The 27,420-nt window shown below is 39.7% G+C and overlaps 1 protein-coding gene across 1 annotated transcript in view; it reads right to left on the bottom strand.

The window, feature by feature from the left end:
- The window catches only part of LOC133406187 (cAMP-specific 3',5'-cyclic phosphodiesterase 4C-like), a 91,274-nt gene that overhangs the window by 50,295 nt on the left and 13,559 nt on the right, over positions 1 to 27,420 (bottom strand). Inside the window, exon 3 of the mRNA XM_061683590.1 lies at positions 22,973 to 23,175. Within this exon, the coding sequence (XP_061539574.1) occupies positions 22,973 to 23,175 (203 nt within the window). The remainder of the gene's footprint in view (positions 1 to 22,972; positions 23,176 to 27,420) is intronic.

Genomic DNA, 27,420 nt, shown 5'->3' with positions numbered 1-27,420 from the left:
AGACATGCAATCAAAAGGACTGATTGAGACTGTTGTGTAGGGACAACAGAAAGCTGTTCTATAAAGTTCATAGTATTCAAGTAGTTTAGTGTACCAGGGGCTACCATGAACCACAGAATGAGTTACGGAATAAGTAATTCTGAGGTAAGTCTTGGTCTTAAAATATCGTATACTATGAAAAGACAACATGTAGTTCTATTTTCTGAGATAAACACAAACATTTTAAATCTTCCATCAACAAAATTATTTTGTGCTTAACTAACAAAATGCTAAGCATGGCAGCTGACATAATTATAATTAAAATCAAAGCTATTTTTTTTAATAATACTATAGGAGTTAGCTGGGAAATGTTGTTATCATCAAACTTAACATTTAAAACCAAATATTATCTGTATATTATACAGTATGCATTTATTTGGTCCTATTGTATAGGATTAAGCAAAAAAAATTTGCTGTGTCTAACAAAAAACAAAAAAACAGTTGAGACCAGTTGGAATAATACAATTATTTTATTATTTATTTGTCAGTGCTACATTTTCAGTAATACTTTCTAGATGATGAAACGTGTATATAATGAGGTTGATTTTCCACATATTATACAAACAGTGCGGCGGCACAGTGGACGACTGGTTACAGTTCTGAGGACCGGGGTTCTATCCCCGGCCCCGCCTGTGTGGAGTTTGCATGTTGTTCCCGTGCCTGCGTGGGTTTTCTCCGGGCAGTCCGGTTTCCTCCCGCATGGTTGTTTGTTTGTATGTGCCCTGCGATTGGCTGGCAACCAGTTCGGGGTGTACCCCGCCTCCTGCCCGATGATAGCTGGGATAGGCTCCAGCATGCCTGCGACCCTAGTGAGGAGAAGCGGCTCAGAAAATGGATGGATGGATGGATATACAAACAGTATACTCTACAGTGAAAGCCAGGATATTTGCGGTTCAGCATTCACAAAGTCACCTATTCATTGACATTTTTCGGGGGACCGATGCGCTATTGAAAAATACACCTCTTTGCTGTTTTTGCGCTCGGGCCAATGTTATGTCTCATCTAAAAATATTGCTTTCGCGCATCTGATGGCATCTTGGTGCCAAGCACTGATGTTGAGGGAAGGAGCTTCATTCAGTCAAGTCAATAATGTGATTTGCTGCCATCTTGTTGCATCTATAGTAATTACAAACCTTTTTTGGAGGGCATCAATTATTCACAGATTTTGTAGCAGGGCTCAGTCCCTAGCCCCCGCAGAAAGCAGGGGTTTACTGGAGTATGCATTTATTTGGGCCTATTACATCTGTAAATTAAGCACATTGAGACTGAAAAAAATACTAAATTAGCTGCGGAAAATTGTAATTATAAAAGGAGTGCGAGAGACAAGGATAGAAGTGGAGTACAAAGACACACTTCACACAATTCATGATAATCACTCAACGCTAGGCCAGCAAGACAACACGTGGATGGTGGTACAGCCAACAGACTGCTGACTTGGGGGTGGGGAAATCCCCTCCTTAGTATAAAGCATTACACATTTATCAATCCATTTTCTGTACCGCTTTTCCTCAATACAGTCGCGGACGTGCTGGAGCCTATCCCAGCTGTTTTCGGGCAAGAGGCAGGGTACACCCTGAACTGGTCGCCAGCCAATCGTAGGGCACATACAAACAAACAACCATTCGCACTCACATTCACACCTACGGGCAATTTAGAGTCTTCAATCAATATACAATGCATGTTTCTGGGATGTGGGAGGAAACCGGAGTACCCGGAGAAAACCCACGCAGGCACGGGGAGAATATGGAAACTCCACACAAGCGAGGCTGGTCCTTCAAACCCGGTCCTCAGAACTATGAGGCTGATGTGCTAACCAGTCTTCCACCGTGCTGCCCAATCATGTCAACTTTTCTAAAAAAGTTTGACGTCCCTGTACCACCGGAGTCAGAGTTTGGTCCGCATATTCGGCAGTAAGTCAGACTCGTTCCCGGTGAGGGTTGGACTCCGCCAAGGCTGCCCTTTGTCACCGATTCTGTTCATAGCTTTTATGGACAGAATTTCAAGTCGCAGCCGAGGCGTAGAGGTTGTCCGGTTTGGTGGCCTCAGTATTGCATCTCTGCTTTTTGCAGATGATGTGGTTTTGTTGGTTTCATCAAGCCGTGATCGCCAACTCTCATTGGACCAGATCGCAGCCGAGTGTGAAGCTGCTGGGATGAGAATCAGCACCTCCAAATCTGTGACCATGGTCCTCAGTCGGAAAAGGGTGGCGTGCCCTCTCCGGGTCGGGGATGAGATCCTGCCCCAAGTGGAGGAGTTCAAGTATCTTGGGGTCTTGTTCACGAACGGGAGATCGACAGGCGGATCGGTGCAGCGTCTGCAGTGCTGCGGACTTTGTATCGATCTGTTGTGGTAACGAAGGAGCTAAGCCGAAAGACGAATCTCTCAATTTACTGGTCGATCTACGTTCCTACCCTCACCTATGGTCACGAGCTGTGGGTCATGACCGAAAGAACGAGATCCCGGATACAAGCGGCCGAAATGAGTTTCCTCCGCAAGGTGTCCGGGCTCTCCCTTAGAGATAGGGTGAGAAGCTTGTTTCATCCGGGAGGATCTCAGAGTAGAGCCGCTGCTCCTCCAAATCGAGAGGAGCCAGATGAGGTGGCTGAAGCATCTGATTCGGATGCCTCCCGGAGATGTTCCGGGCACGTTCCATCGGGAGGAGACCCCGGGGACGACCCAGGACACGCTGAAGAGATTACGTCTTTCGGCTGGCCTGGGAACGCCTCGGGATCCCCTCGGAAGAGCTAGATGAAGTGGCTGGGAAGAGGGAAGTCTGGGCGTCCCTGCCAAAGCTACTGCTCCCCCCACCTAACCTAAGCGGTAGAAAATGGACGGATGGATGGTTTATCTACAGAAACACCATTGAGATGACACTTGCAAAAAATCTAAAAATCTTATTTCACACCATCTTGAAGTCCTTCAGGTGTTTTTTGGCAAACTCAATGCGGGCTTTCATGTGTCCTGCACTGAAAAGAGGCTTCCATCGAGCTCCTCTGCCATAAAGCCCGGACTGGTGGAGGGCTGCTGTGATGGTTGACATTCAAGAACCTTTGCCCATCTCCCGACTGCATTGCTGGAGCTCAGCCACGGTGATCTTTGGGTTCTTCTTTACCTCCATCACCAAGGCTCTTCTCCCCCAATTGCTCAGTTTGGACGGACGGCGAGCTCTATGAAGGATTCTGATCGTCCCAAACGTCTTCCATTTCAGGATTATGGATGCTACTGTGCTCTTAGGAACCTTAAGTGCAGCAGAATTTTTTTGGGAACCAGATCTGCGCCTTGCCACAATTCTGTCTCTGAGCTCTTCAGGCAGTTCCTTTAATCTCATGATTCTCATTTCCTCTGACATGCACTGTGAGCTGTAAGGTCTGATATAGACAGGTGTGTGGCTTTCCTAATCAAGTCCAATCAATATAATCAAACACAGCTGGACTCCAATGAAGGTGTAGAACCATCTTAAGGATGATCAGAAGAAATGGACAGCACCCGAGTTAAATATGAGTGTCACAGCAAAGGGTCTGAATATTTATGGCTATGTGATATTTCAGTTATTCTTTTTTAATAAATCAGCAAACATTTCAACAATTCTTTTTTTTTTCTGTCAATATGGGTTGCCTTGTGTACATCAATGAGGAAATAATTAACTTAAATGATTTTAACAAATGGGTGCAATATAACAAAGAGTAAAAAATGTAAGGGGGTCTCAAAAATTTCCATACCCACTATATATATATATATATATATATGTATATATATATATATAAAATGTCTATTTTCTGTACCGCTTATCCTCACTAGGGTCGCGGTCGTGCTGAAGCCTATATTATATATTTATATATGAATATGAATTACTTTAACAATTACACACAATGGACAACCACGTCCACCATGAATTGTATTCACAAAAAAAGGACTGATTCAAATTCAAATTTCATACATCCATATTAAGATCATATCTGTGTTTGGAAAGGAAGACAATTTTGAAATTTAAACATTGAAATGTATTAATGATTTGAAAAGTTCTTCCCATAAAATCCATTACTTAGTACAATATGTACAAACTGTATACTATACATTTACTACCTGAGGCATGGATAAATTAGATCTATCCAAGTCAAATGTTTAAAATGGGTTTTTTTTGTTTTTTTAATATATTTCAATTCTCTCAGGAAATGGTCAGTGCATGAGCTGACAAATATCCATCTATTCATCCATTTTCCACACCACTTATCCACACTAAATGTGGAGATGGTGATCTCAGACACATTCTCTCTCTCTCATACACACACACACACACACACACACACTATGAGCCTTAAACTGACAAAAGGGTTTGGCTAAGGGGGAGAAAACAATTACAACACATTTTGAGGTAGGAAAGACAAGCACTGAATCCCATTTCTGTGACTAATGCAGGGAATGGAACTATTTATTGGAGTGAATCACGTAGTGTTCCTCCTCCCACATCCCATCAGACACGAAAAGTAGCCATCACAAAGAGACATATTCATCATCGAACACATCAGCAAATCTGTGTCAAAACACCTTAAAGGCCTTGGACTTCAAGTGTAAATAAACCATACAAAGTAAGCAAAACGAAACATTAAACCAAGCAGTTCCTATTCCAGCTCTCAAAGCTTTTACCTCAAAGTTCTGCTTCAATAAAAGAAAACGTCCCAATTGTCAAGGGTGATTAAATGTCTGACAAACACAAGGGACATCATTACTCATTCAAGTCAGCTGGCTTTAAAATGACAGAACATTTTGTCTTTTTAAATTTGAAATAGCATTTGAAAAGTCTCTGTGGTGTCCAAAGTTTGGTGATGAGTCAAATTTCCTGTTATGTATTCATCTTATTGTTACTCTTGTAGCCATTATGTATGAAATAAGAATTGCAATTAATTTAGGATAAAGTAATAAGCCGGGAACGAGGTTTGCGTTACTTCCGGTTTATCGTAAATTTGATTTGATTGTTAAAATAAAATTAATGTCTCGAAAAGGGCACCACGTCAATACATTTGGAATATTTCTACAGCGTTTGTAAGATATAAAAACGGACATTTTATCTTCTGTTAACAAACATCAAAGGCACGTCCACAAGTTCTGGCGCTTGCAGTTCCTCTCAACGCCAGTGGGTGAAGCCTCAGGCGCATCGGTGGATATTAACCACATAGTCTTCCCCAACCATTTGTGACCCGGGTAGGGGTCTTTTGAAGACAGGAATCAAGATTTGACGGGAAACTGCTAATTAGGTTAAGGTCCACTTGACGTACACCAGGAATTTTGGTGTACGTCTGGAATTAATTACTAACACGCAAACTCCACACAGGCGAACCCCGGTCCTCAGAACTGTGAGGCGTATGTGCTAACCAGTCGTACACCGTGCCGCTGCATTTACAATAAATAAATAAAAACTAAATAAAAATGAATAAACACAAGCAAAATTGTTTATACATCTTCTTTTACCGCTTATCCTCACAAGGGTCGCGGGCTGCTGGAGCCTATCCCAGCTATCTTTGGGCGGAATGCCCGTGACCTTCGATCCCTCAGGTGGCACTTTATTAAAAACCGACATCAATGTGTAAAAGATATCACCACATGGGCTCAGGAACACTTCAGAAAACCAATGTTAGTAAATACAGTTCGGCGCTACATCCGTAAGTGCAACTTGAAACTCTACTATGCAAAGCAAAAGCCATTTATCAACAACACCCAGATACGTGCCTTACGTCGCGCAGCTGGTCTAGGAACTTATCAGTTTCCTCCTAGAGGAGAAGAGCGTTCAAAGAGAAGTCTGGGTATTCAAGCTTAGACTGTTGCACCTGCGACCCATACAAGCAGAAGAAAACAGATGGATGGAATTGATGTTTGGGTTCCATATGGCCGGCCAACCTGGTCATTACAGATGTGCTATTTTTAACTTTTCGCTACAAGGGTAGTGCAGGTTATGAACGTCATATTTTTATGTTTAGTCACACCTCATGGTCTTATTCTTTCAGCATAAATGACATGCAATAGAAAAATGTATCTTACAAAATGCAGTTCTACTGTATGTATAGGCGTAGCTACAGTCCTTAATATGAACAACAAACAACAGAGCCACAAAACAAACACCATTTTCTCTATCCGGGTACCATTTAATCTAATTCAGGTATATATTGGCCAATACAAATTCAGAGGAGGATTACTATTGTCATTTTAAATGTTGGCATGTTGATCGTTGCGTTTCAGAAATACAAAAATTGTTGTAAATATAGTGCTATTTGTAGTATCATCATCAACAATTAAAACCTAGCATGATCTACATTATGTGTCACAGAATTCAATTTATACATACGTATAGAAGCACACCGGCAAATAACGTGTGTTAATAAATCCCACCTGTTCTAAACAGCCACGCCCATGCACATATAGCCTCATTTCCATTGAAAATAAACGCCTCCAATTGACCATATATAGTAGCCGCAATCCCTTTAAGAATGTGCGGATGGACTACTTCGCTTTCTGAAATCATGGCAAAGAGGGCGCAGAAAAGGAATATCTCCAAGATAGACATTGAGGTAGTTGTCTGAATTGTGGAACCAAACCAAAAAAAATAGTCTTTGGAACAATTAATGCAGGTGTTATAGTACCAACAAAAGGAAAAACAATGAGGGAGAATTTAACCGCTGCTGTTAAATCTGTTGAATCAAAGAAAAGAGCAATCTCGGAAATGAGAAATAAAAAATAGATGGTTTGACATCAAACTCAATGCCCCAATTAAATGTCACGGCCTACAGACAAGAATGATCTTAAATTAACGGGAGGAGGACAAGCAAGTTATATTAATATCCGTATGGCCAGTATTATTGGGAACACATAGGTCACAATACGCGAAGCCAGCCTTCCTCAACAGCTCTTGCTTGAAGGCACACACCCACAGAGCTATTCTGTAGAATGAATGAATGGTGGGTTCCCCTAAGCGATATGGATCACAGATTATTTGTGAATTGATTGAATGAAAACCTTTTCTGTTCACGTCACTGAATTCGTCGTGATGGTGCTTTAACTGAAATGTGGGCGCAATCCATGGCTCCAACTATATGTTTGGGAAACCCTTGTTTAATTTCCACTTGTTGATGGTCTGTATGTAGCTATGGATGTAAATTGGGGCCAGTGAAATAATTGCATCCAGCACTGCCAGCATGATTCTTCTTAGTGTTGGATGCGAAATGTCTCCTACTGCATATCTCCTGCTAAAATTTCCCAGTGGCCATAAATCCCAAGGACGACTGGAGCTGGATGTGCACTTGGATAGCTTTTGTGACCCTCCTAGTGTCTTCCTATTTGTAGTTTCACTGCTCTAACACACGGCTTTGAGTGTACGCATAGTCAGAGATGTGCGTAAATTAACGCACGTCCCCATGCACAAGTCCAACTTGACAAATCACATGCTTTGCACTTCTGTGCATACGAATGCTTGATAAATAAGGCCCCAGGTCACTCCCTAGGACAGTTGAGCCTGGACAGTTTGTGCTGGTAACATAGCTATCATCATGTGCTGCAGCAATTTCAACAATGTGTCAACATGTTACTTCTGGTGAATTCTAAATAGATTTGACCATATTTATCTTTGTCTTTTATTCGAACTTTTTATTCAAACATGCTTTGGATATCAGTAATTAAACCGAAAAGACCAGAGAAATTCACCACTACAATGAGTGGAGAATCACAGATTAACTTCCTGCAACTGTCATAACTACATAGATAATATGGAGTAACTATTGGGTTCACCTGAAAACATGAATGAAACGCAATATGAGATGATTCATGTGTATTGTTATGGTTGTAGTTTGCAGTGGTGTAGAATAGCAGCACTGCATCATTTGTGATGCATCCATCTATTCATAGAATATTATAATATTACTATACTTTATACTCTCCTAATCACGGTCTAAACAATTAGGCAATTTGATTCATCAATGAAACTGGCAAGATGTTTTACGACTATGGGAGCAAGCAGCCGTACAAAAGATAAGTCACCTTTGCTTCAATTCCAGGCAACCATGCTGGCACAGGTAAATCTGTCGCAATTAGTGATTCATCCATCCATTTTCTGACCCGCTTCTCCTCACTAGGGTCGCGGGCGTGCTGGAGCCTATCCCAGCTGTCATCGGGCAGGAGGTGGAGTACACCCTGAACTGGTTGCCAGCCAATCGCAGGGCACATCTAAACAAACAACCATTCGCACTCACATTCACATCTATGGGAAATTTAGAGCATAGAATTTTGAGTCTTCAATTAACCTACCATGCATGTTTTTGAATTTGAGAATTTAGAGTCTCCAATAAATGCATGTTTTGGGGATGTAGGAGGAAACCGGAGTGCCCGGAGAAAACCCACGCAGGCACGGGGAGAACATTCAAACTCCACACAGGGGGGGATGGGGATTGAACCCCCGCTCCCCAGAACTGTGAGGCTGACGCTCTAACCAGTTGGCCACCGTGCCGCCCACATTGTTACTCATTATTATTATTATTATCTTATCATGGCCTCATAGATGATGAACCATTTCTGAGTGAGGAATACATTACCAAAACCAGAATGTTTTATTGCAAACACCGGAGGGTAAGCTACTGTACAAAATCTGTAACTGACCCTTTGGTGTTTGCAATACAAACATTCTGGGTTTGATAATGTATTCCTCACTCAAAATGGTTAATCATGATAGAAAGTTTCCCTCAGTTTGTACAATACTAACCTTCAACCAAATCAAGCCTATCGCCTCTTCTACTGCTTCGCCTGAGTTCATAATTTAAGTGGAGCGACAATAACTGTCTGGGCCAGGCTATTACGTTGCAAGAGACATAACATATTTCAAGACACTCTAGATCTAAATGCATCGCCTTAGCAACCAAGAGCTTCACAATCATAAAAAAACTGCAGGAATTCAAGCACTATAGAACAACCTTCATACCGAAAAAACCCCCCAACAATATTCACTATTTTTATATACTCAGGTCCAAACTTTCAGAAAAAGGAAGTTTTGTTGAAAATCATGTAAATATGTTTCCCTTGTAAAATGTAAAGGAGGCTGTACAATTATTCTCCCTCAAAAGAGCAAGTGAAAGATACCCATGTAAAACCTTTGACTGTGGTTTGTCGAGAAACTGTTGGGAGTCCTACTCAGTGGGTGCAACAATGTAATGGGTGACACCCAGTGGTTTATTTTGGTATAATTGTCTTTCAGGTTTGAACAATGAAATAACACAAACTTTATTTTAAAGCTGCTGTTGAAATATATATGAAATATAATCTAATATTCTATCATTCTATAATATTCTATCATTCCTAGAGACACTTTTTTGTTCAAAAACCGGAAGATAATCAAGATGCAAGAGAATGTTTTTTTTTTGTTTGTTTCATTTTTGTTTTTTAAACAGGGCACAGAAAAGCAGTCCTTACACATTACACAGTATCTATTTTATTATTCTGAATAACTAAATAATTTTACCAGTGATAGCGTTGATAGCACTCAGGGATTTTCTATATTGAGAAACTGCTGTTATTCACCACTGGGGGAGAGATGGTAATTATTTCAACACCAGATTGTGATGAAAATAACACCCGAACGTGTTATTAAAGCTGAGCAGTGTTCATGTAACCATTTTCAATATGCCTCTTCGAAACAATTAAACTTATTTTTCTTCAGTTGCCCTCCATATGTTTTCACTATACCAGAAGAAGTAGATGTCTACTCTCAATGTCAAATTGTTCTAATTGTGATAATAATAATAATAATAATAATAATAATAATAATAATAATAATGTGAGTGCGAATGGTTGTTTGTTTATATGTGCCCTGCGATTGGCTGGAGACCAGTTCAGGGTGTACTCCGCCTCTCGCCCGAAGTTACCTGAGATAGGCTTCAGCACGCCCGCGACCCTAGTGAGGATAGGCGGTACAGAAAATGGATGGATGGATGGATATTTTCTTCCCAGGCTGGGGAGTCACTAACACTTCGTTCAGGTGATAAAGAGAACTGTTGAATGTGGGTAAAACAAGTGAAAACTCTAAATATTATCCAACTTCTTATATACTGTAACTGAGTCTTTTCAAAGTCCCATGGGTGAAGATTGTCGATAATTAAACTAGAAGGTCACTCATCTGCTCCTTTTGAAGATCAAGACTGAGATTTACAATGAGGCTGGTTGTATGTTGAAAGGTCACACGACATTTGAGGGGTGTTCGTGGAGAGGCATTTTTATTCCCACCTACAATCTTTGGTTACCTAAAATCTTAAAACTGTAATTGTTAGGCTTGTTGTTTCTTGGTGATATTTGCAATACACATATATTCACACTATTACTGGGGCTGTGTGGGTACAAGATTGTACTGGCGGTGATTTTTTTCGATTTTATTTTTTGCCTTTAATTGAGGTAATTTTAATTTTAGCACATTTAAAAAATATTGGAATCATTTATAGAAGCTAAACAAGTGATAAAATTAATGCTATACAGTAAAAAAAAATGGTAGGGTCGTGGTACACACAGCTGACCGCAACAGGATAAGCATTAGAAATGGGTGGCTGGATGTGCACAGTATTTATATCCATCTAACAGCTACGATAAATATAATAATTTAATAGATCATAATATTAATACATAATGAAGTAATAATATGGGGGGGAAATAGGAGGGAAACTATTAACCTTATCCACCATGCTTTGGTTTGTTTGTGGTTGTTAAACCACTGTGTCTTGCATATTATATAATCGTAGTATAATAGAGCTTCATACTGGCAGGAAGGCGTTGACAGTTATACTGTTCTGTAAAATGGCCCCTGTGCCATAAATGGAAGATATAATCTATTCTGTCCTTATGTTTGAGTCATCGACACAAAGACCCTCAGTGATGTGATGAATCAGACCCATAATGCCAACATAATCTAATGCCAATAGACTGTCTATTATTGTCCTTATTGTCATGTCAAGTGTCAACATAAATTGTGTTTTTGATGATCATTTCAGAGAAGAATCATCTTTTGGTCACCTATGGTTAATTTCATTCACTGTGGCCCCAATCTTTACTGGGTGTGAATATTTCCACCAATATAAGATGGTTCAATTTCCCTCCCATCTCCTCCCTTTAAAATCCATTAGAATAAATGCAACTGACAACATAAAAAATTTCAATTCCACATGCAGTGTTGATAGTATTTTTCCCCAAGATTAGTGGCTTTGATTTATGTGGCCTGTTCTAACTTGACTAAATTATTTCTCAGTATATATGACTAAGAAGAGCTAGTATACTGTATGATAGTGCTAATATGATAGTGCTACAGTATATCCCAGAAGTGCCTAATAAGCAAACAAGTGCTGTGCTGCTGATAGATGAATCCGAATCTCTATTTGCTCTTGTGATTGCTTTCTTCTCAGTAATACATGGAGCATCACTGAACAAACCCTACCTAGCACAGATGAGCTTGCTGATATTTATTTGTGGATTTTCAATGTGACCATGTGATAAAATGAGTCATGAGCAGAGAAACTAGTTTTTACAAACAGTTTTTTTGTGATTCCACAAATTTTGCAGCTCAGTTTAATTTTTTGAAAATCAGTTTCAGAAAATATGGAGGATACATTGAGTTCAATTTCAAGCTATGCCACCGAGCAATGTCTGGGAGCAGAAAATGTTAACTCGAGAATGAAGGAATTATTTGGACCATTTTTCTGTGAGGCAGCAGTTCCAAAGCATACAATGCAATGCTTATCAATTCATATTTATTTTGATCTACAGAGTGCATTAAATCTGACTGGCCAACTGATAGCTTAACAAAACCTGGAACCTTTTTCCTCAGCTTCCTTTGGATATCGAGGGCCATGTATCATTCAGAACAAAAAATATCTAAAGAATTATGACCTTTAGATAGCTCACACAAGTAATTTCAACAGATGTACCCGATCGAGACCAAATTCCACAGTATTTAAATCCCTTGCTTCGTAGGCACGACAAGGAATCCCTCACAGTTAAACAGTAATTTCAAGATGTTTATCTTGACTGGTTCTATACAAATTTGCCTTGTCCCTCCCTACCTTTCAATTTCCAATTATTGTTTACATTGGTGTCATTAATATCATCAAAACCTACACTGCATCTGAAATTCTCATTTATTTTTCCTTTGCCGGGAGAACAACAATGATAAAAGGTTTTATGAAAGGGCAAATGGTCATCAGACTGCCATTAAACACTGCATCCTTGGTAAACTGAACAAATAGGCTGATCAAGCAAGCAGCAAGTTAGCAACACCAGTTTCCTAGAAACACCTGAATGCTTTCTGCTACGGCTGAATGGTCTGCTTTGGAAATGAGTAAACACTGGTAACTCAACACTTTCGGCCAGACTAGGAAAGAAAGCTTGGCGAAAAAAAATTGCTAAAACTCGTCTACTGGTTCTATATATTAATTCTGTTTTCCAGTGTTGGTACATGGCGTCACATCACACAGTACTATGTGTCTTCAAAAACATAAAGGAAAACTGCCACAAGCTAACTATTCAAGTCAAAATGTTAATGAAGATGAAGTAAAATGATTAGATCGCAACATGAATACAATATGCCCGTTATAACTGCAGGTGGCATTGTTCAGATAACATACTGTATATAGCAAATTTCCTCCATGTGAGAGGAAGAAAATAATAATATTGTATTCTATTACATAGGCAAAAGATAATTGAATTGAAGCTACCATTTTCTTTGTTTTTCAGGAATATCCATCCATCCAAAATTGTCAGGTTTTTTTCCCAACGTGAGTCTTGTTTTCATGATGATCTTGTAAATTAGCCATGTGTGATTGTAGTTAGGATTCTCCTCACTGCACTTAATCTAGAATTTACAGGTTGCTGAGGTAAATATAAATGAGGAAGGCCTGATGCAGATGAAAAATCCTATATTTTGGCTATTTAGAACTCCACAAAGTGACTCTCTAACATGGTATAAAAGTGTAAATTTCATTTAAAAAACACTTTGGTTTTGTCATGAGTGTCCAGAAAAGGCCCCTCTGACAGCTACTTCTGTTTGACCAGTTTTGTATCCGCTTTGTCCATCTTTGGCTAAGACAACCCCCTTCCCTCTGACTGCTTGCGTCAGTGTAAAAGATCCACTTGTGAAATCACACGTGTCTGTTATGTTTACTGCGTTGGCTCGGAAGCAGAGAAGTAGGCAGAGATCTTCGCTACTGACGTAAATAAGCTCGAGAAATTCGAATGACCTGATTTCAGGGCTATCGCCAGAAAAACATTTGGAACTCAGGAATGCGTGGACAATTTTAATTCATCTGTCACATGTTTACTGAGCGCCCATAAAGCCAATATTATATCCCAAATACTATAAAAAGTTGTTTTTGTAAAATATGGCACCTTTAAATCGATGTATTATAATCTAATCTATATTTGACTCTATTGCTGAATTTGCATGCTGCACTCTTTACTGCACTGCTACAATCCAAAACACCTGCCATTTGTCCTGTCAAAACTAACAGAACTGATTCTCCTAAAAAGGTTTGTCCTTAAGCGACAAACTCAAGATACTCTACTACAGCATACTATACAGGATATGAATAAACACAATGAGGTGTTTACTGTAAATTGCATAGTGAGATTATGAATTTAAACAAAATCTCGCTTCAACTGAGGTAGAGCAATGTGCAAACTGTCTATTAATTTCAAGTGTCATCACACTTTGAGATATCTGAAAATGGAAACGGTTTAATGCGGTGATCTAATTAACCATCAGGGGATTAACAAAAGAGTTTCTCTTGCGTGTTGCGAAATGAAACGTAGCATCACTTGTTGACAGCAAATGTCATCAGCAGAGCTGAGCTCAGGCGCCTGTCGTGCCCCATCAACTTTGCAGCAGCCAATCACATACACAATTTCAATTGAAGCCTTTTGTCTCCTTTGTCGAGCCAAACAAAAGCTACTGCACAGAAGAAAAAAAAATTCAGGGTGATAAGAATCTCAATCAAATGTGCTATTTATTATTCAAGCCTCCCATTTGTGAAGAGAAAATCATTTTAAGGTGTTTTCAGTTCAATTTGTTGTTTCACAAGTTAAAGTGTCATGATCTAGTTTCCAACTTCAGTGTAAATAACAAAATTTTATCTTTTAAAAGATGAGAGAACGCATTTGCTGCCCACTTTGAACATTATAAAAAGCACAAACTCATTTCAGTATAACGTTGTTGTTACAATAAAAACTGTAAGACACAACAAAACCAACAGAGCAATAGATGTCAGCCGCCTCACTCATTGTCTTTGTGTACAAAGCAGTGAAGAGTGACACAGTGGAAAACAAACAAGCAAAGCAGCACCTCTATCACTGTCATTGATTAGGTGCAGAAGGCAGTTCCCTGTTAGCTAACCCATCAATCACACAAATGCATCCTCTCCATGTGCACAAAATATAAAACAGTGTACAGCAAATGTAAGAAACTTTTCATCCATTATTTGCCATCTGATTTTTCTTACCAGGGTTGCAGGGCGCTGGAGTATATCCAGGGAGAGGCAGGCCACGCAAACCTAATCAGGACATCTATCTATTCATATTGATTCAATTCATACGTGTTGATAGATAAGTGTTTTTGACGCGAAATATTTACCGATACAATGTTTGTAAACTCACTATCACGTCATCAGTTATCATTGCTCAGATCTATACCGATACAAATATCTTAACAGGCAAACATCGCAGCAATGTAAGATCCTTCAGTTCAATGCAAGCTTCAGAATGGGAAAGACAGGCTTTTTCATATTAGGTCATTTGAACTGTGCTTGAGCACATTTGATATCTAAAGTCCAGCATGTTTGTCTAGTGTGACTGCGCTGATGTATGCTTGAGTTTGCTTGGAAGAGGTGAGCCTTGGCCCGGCACAATTGGTCTGGCACGCGTGTAATATAAACCTGGCATGCAACTACTGTAATGGGATCATTTTTAGCCAGTTATTAAGGATAACCACCACCTATCAGAATAGAAATAAACACAGCAGATGGAAATAATACAAAAGGTCAACAAAGTCCACTGCACGCAAAGTCATGCACAGACACATGCACACAAATGATAGCTCCCACCAAACATACTCACATGCATACACACAAATGCCTGCTGACGTGAGACATGAAGCTAATTAACAAATACATGAATGAACATTTTAAATAATACTCTACATCCCCAACACATATTTGATGGGCGTTGTGGCCAGTGGCGCAGAATATTGTCAGGCATTTATGTAATTAAACACTAACACTAACTAAAGTAATGATGACAAGTATTGATGAGGATTACGTTTCTGTTCAGAGACTTTGACAAGGAGGATTTCTTTGACTGCGGAAACATTGGTCAAAGTGGGCAGAAATCCAGCGCACAGACCTATGACAATGCAGAAAACAATACGTGTGATCCTGAAATTAATTCGGACCTCAACAATCATTTCTGCAACAACATTTTAATAGTAGAAGCCTTTATGAAATAAGAAAGCTAGTGATACGGGACTGAGACGATATGAATTGATTAAAATGAATAGGGAGAATAGAGAGGGTGGGGGAAGTGGGTGTTGCCATAGATCTCTAAAATGCAGCCAGACTGAATGTAGGAGAAACACTGCAGGTAATGTAATGCAATGTTTTAAATTTTTAAATGCATACAGTATGTTGTAACTGAGCAAAGCAATATTGTATGACTTGACTTACATCTTGCTGTAACCAAGTAATGACTTGACTTGACATGCTTTAAATTTAGTAAGGACTCAGTTTGCTTGATTTTTGCCACAGTAGATTGGAACTTGCTTGAAACGTGAAGGTTAAGACTTTCGTGCAACTCAAACTTTCAGACTGCAGAGCGCAGCCTTGCCCCCAGTTTTTTACCACTGTGTACTATTAAACTGATAATTGCTTCTGAGGAATTGGTTTCAACATGGTATGCTAATCAGCAAATAACCCGTTTTATATTTCTGTACCTTTGTGGCATGGAGCAGTGTTAACTATTATAGATCATTTTTGGCAATTAAACCTACTAATCTACGCTATTAATATGCATATCAGAAAAAAGTACATTGTAAAACATACAACATGTATCTATTACGGTTTTCATAGTCATTTATATTATAATAATAAAATTATGTACATTTTGATTTTAGGTTTAAATTGGGTTTTGTTATTTTATAAATTAAAGACAATGTTAAAAACAATGTTATTCGATTTCTAAATCGCAAATGAGTGCATTAGGTAGGGCCGGCTATGCGTAACCCCCTCCCCCTCCGATAAACAAGGTACTACTGTACACACTTTATCTTTAATGTTGTTCTCTGTTTATTGCATGACTTCCTGTGTGTCGATATGGGGTAACACATAAAACCAACACTAGCACTATTTTTAAGTTAGAAAAAAAGAGCTATAAAAACATCTATCAAACCACATTGAACCAACTAATGTACTACTTATCCATTTAATACTTTTAAATATGAAGACTCAGTTGAATTTAAAACAGCATAGAAAACTGCTAGAAATTAAAGTAATAAAAAAAGTGTATATATATATATATATATATATATATATATATATATATATATATATATATATATATATATATACCTACATAAATCAGGTATAAACAAAAGTAATAAAGAAAATGTAACTTTTGGTTGTGTTAAGTTGACTGATGATGAAACTGTTTTTAATTCAAATATTTGTTGTTATTTATTTTCTTCTTTATTTAGTTTTGCTTCGTTTGAATGTTTGAGGTTTTGTTTATGTCAGGGCCCTGAAAGTTGCCTACCATACAGTCATAGTATATTTTGGGGAAATAAAAGAAGCTTACACCTTTTCAGTAAGAGTCATCCTTAGTTATTTCTTTGTGAAATTTGAATTTTCTATTAATTTTAAATGTGACAGAAATGACTGATGATTGAAAGCTAATTAAAAAAGAATACTGCTACTACTACTACCACTTCTACTACTAACTAACTAAATGGCCAAAAGTTGCACGAGCATGTGCAACGTACGTAACGTGATTGTTGGACCGTTCCTCTTGCCAGTTATTCATGATCATGCACAGCATGATTTGAATGGCCTCGTGCAAGTACATCCTTGGCTGACTTGGGATGTGGTATGGTTGTTGGTGCCAAATGGCTTGTTTGACTGTTTGAGAAACTGCTGAATTACTGTGATTTTCACACAAAATCTCTCAGTCTTACACAGAATGGTCCAACAAAGGGAAATCATCCACAGAGTGGCAGTTCTTTGGACAGTTCCACAGTAATGGCAGAGGTCAAAGAAGAATGTCCAGATGGTTTGAGCTGATAGGAAGGAAATTGTGATTCTAATATCTTCTCTTTCCAAAAGACCTTTACAGAACATCTCTAATGCACAAAATCTGTTGTAATTCTTGGTGGTACGGTTCCGACTGGTGTAGACAAAAAAATGTATGGCGTCCCTTTCGTCAAAGGCTCTGCATGGTTGGTGCAATGTGTGGAAGATATTTTTTTTTTCTACACTTTGTGCCCCTTATTACCAATTCCGCATTGTATAAACTACAGATGATCCTAATAATCAATTAGTATTGTTTAAAATTCTGTCAATTAATCCTGAAATAACTCAGGCAAAAAAGAGTGCACTAATTACCTCCAACCACCAGTAGCGCTACTGATTCAGTCAACTATTTTGTGGTCTAAAGACAAAAAGAGTCAGCTATGGGAAGGTTAGCTACAGCCACAGTACAATTAACAATTAACATAAAAAATATATCCACTCACTACAACAATGGCGTAGAAAAAGGAGATTCACCTTGATAAATAATGAGACATTCTCGTCGATGTGTAAATGTCACATGGCTGTTCTGATTAAATGTAGTGCACATGTATACACACAATCGGAATAGATCACGTCAAATGTAAACAGTTGACCAGAAATCTTCAATCCGAATGATTTGAATCAAAATGACAAAAACAGTCTCCATGTAAACCGACTATTGAGTGGCTGCGAATGAAGTTACATTGTGTACCCACCCAATGCAGTGCTGTTATTCTTTGCAAAAGGTGGACCTTTCTGATCCACTTGGATAATAAGTGGTTTTCCTTTTGCATTCGGGTGTATTTTCATTCTTCTCAAACTCCCCGATTTCCAGAGTGGTCTCAGACGACGAGTGTAGCCTGTATCCAGGTGGCAGCACTCCAAGCTGGCCTTCCGTGTGGCGCGCACCCGTGCCAAGTCATTACATGCTATCGATGCTATCCAGCTCCTGCTGGTAACACTGATTCCCGTGTGCATCAAATGCCGAGTTTCTCTAACAGCACAGGAAAATCCATTTCATATTACACTGACTTTCCTCACACAGCCTCGTAAGCTGCGGACTCTTGAGGAAATGTCTCAGAGGCTAACGCCATTTCATTCTTCCGGCTCCCACACAGTCGCGTGCACACAACTTGTTGGAAGACAGGCAGTCATTGGCTAACTGTCGACTTTTAGGGTAGTGGTCTTAAACGACCGGTACTAAAGAAAACTGGTACTGGTGCCATTTTTGACATCAAAATACCTTGGTATGTTACTGGTATCGGTACTTGATGTAACACTAAATTCTACTTCTACTACTATTAATAATTATTATTATTATATATATCTATATACTGTGTTTATGTATGCATGTATGTATATATATATATATATATATATATATATATATATATATTTGTCAAAGTCAGCTGGGATAGGCTCCACCTCACCCGCGACCCCCGTGTGTGTAAGCGGCAAAGAAAATGAATGGATCGATTTATATAGATTTATAGATAGATGTATAGACGTATTGATGTAAAGATAGGTAGATAGAGAGATAGACAGACAAACAGACAGCGAGACAGACAGACAGATAGCAATATGAACTCGAAACGTATGTTCAGAGATGAACACATGGGAAAACTTCTAAATGTTAAAGGCACAGAAAAATTGTATGAAATAGGTTGGCTTCGTTTTTTTCATCTTACACATACGTTTCGGAGCCACTTAAGTATGTACACAGGCACAACATAATAATATCCAATTGTAGAACTGGCTCCAAAAAAATGAGGCTCAAATTATAACTCTCAATCTTGATTCACAATGTCAGAGAGGTGCTACTTTAACAATACCGTTTGTGTATTATTATGGTTGTATTTTTCAGTATAGTATAGTATAGAACTGCACTGAATAATCGTGAGAGGTGTTACTAATATTTTGCAACTAAATGTGGTAACCTCTCACGATTACGATTGCATTTCTACACCACGGCAAAATGCAACGGCGCTACAACTTAAACAGTCAATTCAAAACTCTCTGGCAGTGTGAATGAAAATCATTTTTGAACCATCTCTTGTCATTGGGTCTCTTCGGTAGAGCTAGTTCGCCACTTTGTTGGAACTTTGAATTTAGAGTCAATTTATAAGAGAAAGGGGTTACCGTTTAAGCGAGGTGGGCCAGGACAATCGAGGTTTTTTCAGTACGGGTCGAAGCTTCTCCAGGGTCCGGTTACGGCACAGGTAGCGCTCGGTGTCCGAGTGGAAGCGCTGTTTGATCCGTATATTTGTCCTGGGCTGCCGCCACAAATGCTTGGGTGGTTTGGCCAGCCCGGCTCCCTCTCTGATCAGCGTCGCGCACTCCATGTTGTGCCGTGTGCGTTCTCTAGTTTTGGGAAGCGGATTTCTTCAGTAAACAGGAGCCGTGGTGGAGGGGGGTGGTGGCCAGGGGGGGGGTAAGACTACATTTGAAGTGGTTGTTAGCGAAGGCGAGGACGTGACATGCCGCGCTGCTGTCCGCTGATGAAGAGACCGCAGTTAGTGTGCAACTCTCCGCTTTCTCTCGCCTCCTCTCCTCCGTCTCTCTCGCTCTCGGCTTCCTGCCTCACTTGGCCTTTATGCTACTCTCCGCCCTCCTGAGTCCGAGCTGTTCGCCATCTGTCCATCAATTGTCCATTTCAAAACTCATTTCTTCAGCGTTCAATGCACATTTGAGAGGGAAGTGCCCCGTTATGTACTTGAGACAGGGATTTGCAATCTCAGTGCTTTATGCCAGTGTTTCCCAACATGTACAAAGCCAGGGCACGCCGCCAAACAAAATAGTTTACAAAAAAAAAAAGGTACAAATACTGAAATAATGATCTGATCACAAATTTACTTAGTGGGAATTCTGTTCGTTTAACTGAACACAAAGCTGATACAGGAAGCAGTGTTCATTTTTACAGGCAATTTGAATGTAGTTGTTTTGGTCTTTTCACCAAAATGTAATTTAGTTTTAGTCATCATTTTGTCATAAATTGTTTTAGTTTTAGTCCATTTTTAATCTGCAAAATACCATTTGATTATCATTAACAAAAGCTAAAAAGTATGAAAAGGGCATTATGTAAACTTTCTCTTCATTTTCTGAGTCATTACATTAACCTACTGTCGATCGTGGTATTAGTAACCGGTAATACGCGGCCTCCCTCTAGTGACGCATGAAAGTATCACTGAATTAAATGTTTAAAATGCATAATGTTACAGTGTCATAACTGAAGTTCAATACATTTGGCTGGTGACCAGTTCTGGGTGAACCCCGCCTCTTGCCCAAAGATAGCTGGGATAGGCTCCAGCACACCCGCGACCCCGAGCGAGGATAAGCAGTACGGAAGATGGATGGATGGCATTTTAAAGTGCGGTCTATTTTTCTACATTCAAGCATAGTGTTTATGTTCACACCGTGCATAATGTTACAAAGTTTACAATATTAAATACACCTTTTAGGAACACAACCCTGCTTTTAATGCTTTTGATGAACACTTAATACACTAGTACAATTCTGTATTTTAATGTATGACTATGACTTCTTATTTGGACTAAACATTTATTTACCCGTAAAACTGCAAAATCAGCAGTGCGAATTTTGAACTATTTGAAAGAAAAAGTGTATAAGCTATAATGCCATCAGGCCTGCTCTCTTTGAATCAGTGAAACCCAAAGGTCCCATGCCATCAGATTTTTTTAAGTTATATTTGTTTATCATCTTTAATGTCCTTTTATCAGGTTTGCAAAATAATTTGGGTTGAAAATGCCCTTTTTCAAGCAATTCCAGTTGGTCTTTTTGTTGTGATGGCCAGATTTCTCATTAATATGTGACAATGTAAATAGGTTTTGCTTTGATTGGATCGCTCATTTTCCACCAGTTAAATATGGACAACAGCTTTGCTCTGATTTGCCATTGGTGAATGGTCATGTTTACCACTGTGTTACATCACCTTTTCTTTTAACAACATTCAATAAATGTTTGTGAATGGAGGACACTAATTGTTGAAGCTTTGTAGGTGGAATTCTTTCCCATTCTTGCTTGATGTACAGCTTCAGCTGTTCAACAGTCCGGGGTCTCTGTTGTCGTATTTTACGCTTCATAATGCGCCACACATTTTCAATGGGAGACAGGTCTGGACTGCAGGCAGCCCAGTCAAGTACCCGCACTCTTTTACTACGAAGCCACGCTGTTGTAACGTGCAGAATGTGGTTTGGCATTGTCTTGCTGAAATAAGCAGGGGCGTCCATGAAAAAGACGTTGCTTGGATGGCACCATATGTTTCTCCAAAACCTGTAGGTACATTTGAGCATTAATTGTGCCTTCACAGATGTGTAAGTTACCCATGCCATTGGCTCTAACACAGCCCCATACCGTCACAGATGCTGGCTTTTGAACGTTGCGTCCATAACAGTCCGGATGGTTCATATCCTCTTTGGCCCGGAGGACACGACATCCACAATTTCCAAACACAATTTGGAATGTAGACTCACAGAACACTTTTCCACTTTGCATCAGTCCATCTTAGATGAGCTCGGGCCCAGAGAAGCCGGGGGCGTTTCTGGGTGTTGTTGATAAATAGCTTTTGCTTTGCATAGTAGAGATTCAAGTTGCATTTACGGATGTAGCGCGGAACTGTATTTACTGACATTGGTTTTCTGAAGTGTTCCTGAGCCGATGTGGTGATATCCTTTACACATTGATGTCGGTTTTTGATGCAGTGCCGCCTGAGGGATCGAACGTCACGGGCATTCAATGTTGGTTTTCGGCCTTGCTGCTTCCATGCAGTGATTTCTCCAGATTCTCTGAATCTTTTGATTATATTATGAACCGTAGAGGATGAAATCCCTAAATTCCTTGCAATTGTACGCTGAGGACCTTTGTCCTTAAACTGCTCGACTATTTTCACATGCACTTGTTCACAAAGAGATGAACCTCGCCCCATCATTGCTTGTGAATGACTGAGCAATTCAGGGAAGTCCCTTTTATACCCAATCAAGGGACCCACCTGTTCCCAATTAGCCTGTTCACCTGTGGGATGTTCCAAACAGGTGTATGATGAGTATTCCTCAACTTTCTCAGTCTTTTTTGCCACCTGTCCCAGTTTTTTTGTAACGTGTTGCAGCCATAAAATTCGAAGTTAATGATTATTTGCTAAAAACAATAAAGTTGATCAGTTTGAACATTACTTTGTAGTGTATTCACTTAACTATAGGTTGAACATAATTTGCAAATCATTGTATTCTGTTTTTATTTATGCTTAACACAACATCTCAACTTCATTGGAATTGGGGTTGGTAAAAAAAAAAAAGGTAATTTGAGCAAAATGTAATTTGAGCAAATGTGTTATTTCAGAAGTGTGTATAGGTAGGCCCTCGCATTAATCAGTAAGAAGTAGCTCTCCATTTCAAAAAGGCTGGTAACCCCTAGTATAAATAGTTCAGGCTGGTGGTATGGAGATGGAGGAGATTTTCTTGGCATAATAAGTCATTTTAAATAAAAAAAAAAAAAAGTAATTTTAAATGTTTTATGTGGTGATTTCTGATTACAGACTTACTGCCCATGTACAGTCATTAGTCAGACTGACAGTTAGACGTAAAGTACAAAAATTAACTGACCGGTTCTCATCATGACTGGCCAATGCTTGACAGTAGAGAGCTTCTAGTCGATGAAATGGTAACCCATGTGTTGCAGAAAACCGGCGGGGGTCAGAATGGTGATCCTGACACGAGTGTCTCCTCCGCAGTGGCGGAAGCAGCAACAGGCCTGAGTAACGTCGCCTGACCACGTGGTGGACCACTGGAAGCGACTCCCTATGACCCTGCAAAGCAACAACAAGAGAGGGAGCAAATGAGTGTGGATGGTTTTATGTAATGACCATTAGTAGCTCATAAAGATTTATTGATGTCAGAGGTGTGTAGTGGGTGCCCTCAAAGCCGCGTCTGCTGGCCTCACCCTTATCAAAAGCACTGACCTGCATTTACAACTTACATAAAATTTAATTACTTGATTTCCAACAGTCTCTTGTAATCATTTCACAGCGGGTGTCTCGGCTGAGCAGCCTCCAGTCGTATAATGGTTAATTTTTTGTGGTCCAATTAGAATTCAGCTTCTATGTGTGTTGCCATATGAATGTAATCTTCCAAGGGCCTTCAAACTCAAGATTGCTGGCTGATGTCAAATACACACAATTGAAATGTCTGTTGTTGGTTTTTTTGTTGTTGTATTTTTTTAACAATTTGAACCAATCAGATTTCAGATTGTATTAAACAGCGGTATCTTGCCGGCCCCTAGTGACATTGGAATATTGCCATTCTCTGATTGGTTTAAAGCTAATCGAGTGGAATTCCTCTGCATTACGTGAAGCCAGTGGCTCAGCAAGATGACGAACTTGACGGAAATAATGGTTACAAAAATATATTTTCAAGGCAGACTTTTCAAGACAAACTGGACATTGTAATCGTAAGTCCGACAATGCTTGTAGCTGGCTGGCATGTTTCAACCTGGGAAAGGGTTTATTCACCACTTCAACAACTTTGTAGCTGGCTCTATGGGACCCAACACACACTGGTAGCAAAACAGGATTGTGTTTGTCTACAAATAACACTCATCACTGGTGAGTATGATATTTTATTGAACGTTTTTAGGTTTTTGTCATGTTATTAGATAATTACAATTGTGAACTGTTGTACGATAGAGATTCGGTTTCAGCAACACAGTAGCCCTTTTGCCCGCTAAAACAGGACATTTGACTTGCGCAATCCTACTTTATTAAAAATGGATCGGTTGGAACTACGACCGTGTCAGGCTGAAAGTGTGCAGATTCGTTTTTGCCTAATCAACTGCCTTTGAAAAGGATTCGGACAGCAGTGTCGCAAGTTATTGAAAATTCTTTATTTATGTGGGATAAACCCCTTGCGATGCAACACCTCGTTTGCGAGGGGGTGCCACACAGAAGATACAACAGATAGGGCAATCCAAAATACCACACTAAACTGAAAATAAAATACAATAAAATTAATAAAACAAAACAACACTTGAAAAGAATAACCATTAACAACCTCAATCTCAACACAGAGCAAAAAAAAAGTCTGAGATCATTTAAAAAATATTAAATAAAATAAAATAATAATAAACAGTAAGAATGTAGAGTGACAATTCATTAAATTACATTCGGAAACACTGACGATCAGGTTTTAAATAATTACACAAGGTATTTTTAAAGATATGGAGCGAGGACAACAGACGAATATTCATAGGTAGAGTGTTTCAGTCAGAAGGTGCCAATGACTTAAAGGCTCTCTTGCCCATTTCTTTAGCGGCAAAAGGGATTGCAAAAAGAGACTGGTCTGAACTTCATAGTGTGTAATTGGATTGACATGGCAGAAAATATTGTTTAAAAAAGTAGGAGAGATTAAAATGACTACATTTAAAAATAAACTGAAACCAGTGAAAATCCCGTCTATTGTCTGAAGAAACCCATCCAATTGTGTCATATAATATACAATGGTGTGTACAAAAAGAACAACCTAAAATAAATCTATAGAGTTGGTTATATGCCACAAGTCTACTGGGCACTGCCCCTAAAATAATGCCAGTGTAACACCGGCGTCTGGCGCAGCTTTATACAATTTTAAACAATGGCAACATACTGTAATTAATTAGCCCGGCAGACTCGCGACACAGTTGCCACAATGTAGTAAAGACACAATGCAGAAGGAGCTGCGTTGTGTCTTTGTAAATCTAGAGAAAGCCTATGACAGAGTACCCAGAGAGGAATTGTGGTACTGCATGCGGAAGTCTGGAGTGGCAGAGAAGTATGTTAGAATAGTACAGGATATGTATGAGGGCAGCAGAACAGTAGTGAGGTGTGCTATAGGTGTGACAGAGCAGTTTAAGGTGGAGGTGGGACTACATCAGGGGTCAGCCCTGAGCCCCTTCCTGTTTGCCGTGGTGATGGATAGGCTGACAGATGAGGTTAGACTCGAGTCCCCGTGGACCATGATGTTTGCAGATGACATTGTGATCTGCAGTGAAAGCAGGGAGCAGGTGGAGGAACAGTTAGAAAGATGGAGGCATGCACTGGAAAGGAGAGGAATGAAGAGTAGCCGAAGTAAGAATATATGTACATAATTGAGAGGGGTGGAGGGGGAAGAGTGAAGGTACAGGGAGAAGAGATAATCGAGGGTGGAGGAATTTAAATACTTAGGGTCAACAGTCCAGAGCAATGGTGAGTGTGGTAAGGAAGTGAAGAAACTGGTCCAAGCAGGTTGGAACAGGTGGAGGAAGGTGTCAGGTGTGTTATGTGACAGAAGAGTCTCTGCTAGGTGAAGGGCAAAGTTTATATAACAGTGGTGAGCACAGCCATGATGTATGGATTAGAGAGACAACAGGATGAAGATGTTGAAGTTCTCTCTACGAGTGACCAGGTTGGATAAAATTAGAAATGAGCTCATCAGAGGGATGGCCAAGGTTAGCTGTTTTAGAGACAAAGTTAGAGAGAGCAGACTTCGACGGTTTGGACACGTGCAGAGGAGAGAGAGTGAGTATATTGGTAGAAGGGTGATGAGGATGGAGCTGCCAGACAAGAGACCTAGAGGAAGACCAAAGAGAAGGTGGATAGATGTAGTGAGGGAAGACATGAGAGCAGTTGGTGTTAGAGAGGAGGATGCAAGAGATAGGCTTACATGGAAAAGAATGACACGCTGTGGCGACCCCTAACGGGACAAGTCGAAAGGAAAAGAAGAAGAAAGAAGAAGAAGACTCGCGACAGAGTTTTATGTTGTAATGGAATATAAACAGGGAATATAAACATGAACTGTTTTGGTCACTACCCTCTGTGGCCACCAGACATAATTTTCAATTGTAAGTACATTCGTAAAAGGGAGTCTTTGGTGCTGTGCCAACTTTCTCATTCATCAACAGGGTGGGGGCAGGGGTCTTCCTCATAGATGTAGAGCCGGTGGGGGGGGGGGGGATAAAGGTCGATATTTGGCTGCTGAGTGAAGGTCCACCGCCCACGACTGACTGATGTTAACCATAGAAAGAACAAACATGATGTCCATAAACGCAGTCAGATTCATGACTCAATTCTTGCCTGGATCCATTATATATCACAGTGTATCTGGCCTTGCGTGCATGTGGATCAGCCAACTATCCCAACCTCCACACATCCATATTCACCATTATGCTAAGTGGTCTATGCCTCTCTCAGGCCCCGTTTTGTGCATGTGCACATAACAACAGGGCTACAAGGCTGATAATCAACAACATTGACCACTAAACAAAATATAACAATTCAGTCCAACAGCAGTGAGATTAAATTGTTTTTTTCTACCCTATAATTGGACTCTTTGTCTTTATAAAAAGACCTCCCCATGAAACCACATTCTCAATGTGTAAACAGGGAGGCTGTCAGTGATGGGTGAAGGTCAATAAAACATCAGACCTGCCCACAGTTATGAGATGGCCGTGTGATCCTATTACTTTCCTAACAGCAAGGGAGAGTGTAAATTGTACCGACAATAACAACCACTTTAACTGTTGGTCATTTTTCTCAAGCTAATTTAGTCTGTCAGCCTAAATCTAACATAAAAAGTCAATACAGTGTACTTAGCCATGCACCAAGCCATGTTCCACAATATTTGGCACTAATAAACCATTTCAAGAGAGATCAAGAGACTTTTTGTTTCACTACAAACGGTACTTAATGCTTTTTAGACTGGCCTGTTTAATAGGATGTATGATGGCGTGTTCACATATTAATCATAGCAATACCATCAATATGTGGATACTTTTTAACATTTAAGTATTATGAGATGAGAGGAAGCGATGCGGCCTTGTGCCTACGACAGAATGTATGTATTTTATTATTTTTAATAACTTGGATTAATCATTTATTTTGACAGAACTTATTTGTTTCTAAGCCTGCCTTGGGTACGTACACAAATTAGTTTTGGCCAGTTTTGTTATCTTACATCTGTGGCCCTCACAGATTCCTGCAGCAAAGTTTACAGTCGATGCACACTTACCTTCCAATAAAGGTTATTGATAACATGCCACCGAA

This window comes from Phycodurus eques, chromosome 8, assembly GCF_024500275.1.
Source record: "Phycodurus eques isolate BA_2022a chromosome 8, UOR_Pequ_1.1, whole genome shotgun sequence".
Lineage (NCBI taxonomy): Eukaryota > Metazoa > Chordata > Actinopteri > Syngnathiformes > Syngnathidae > Phycodurus > Phycodurus eques.
This window is presented reverse-complemented; position numbering and strand designations above follow the sequence as displayed.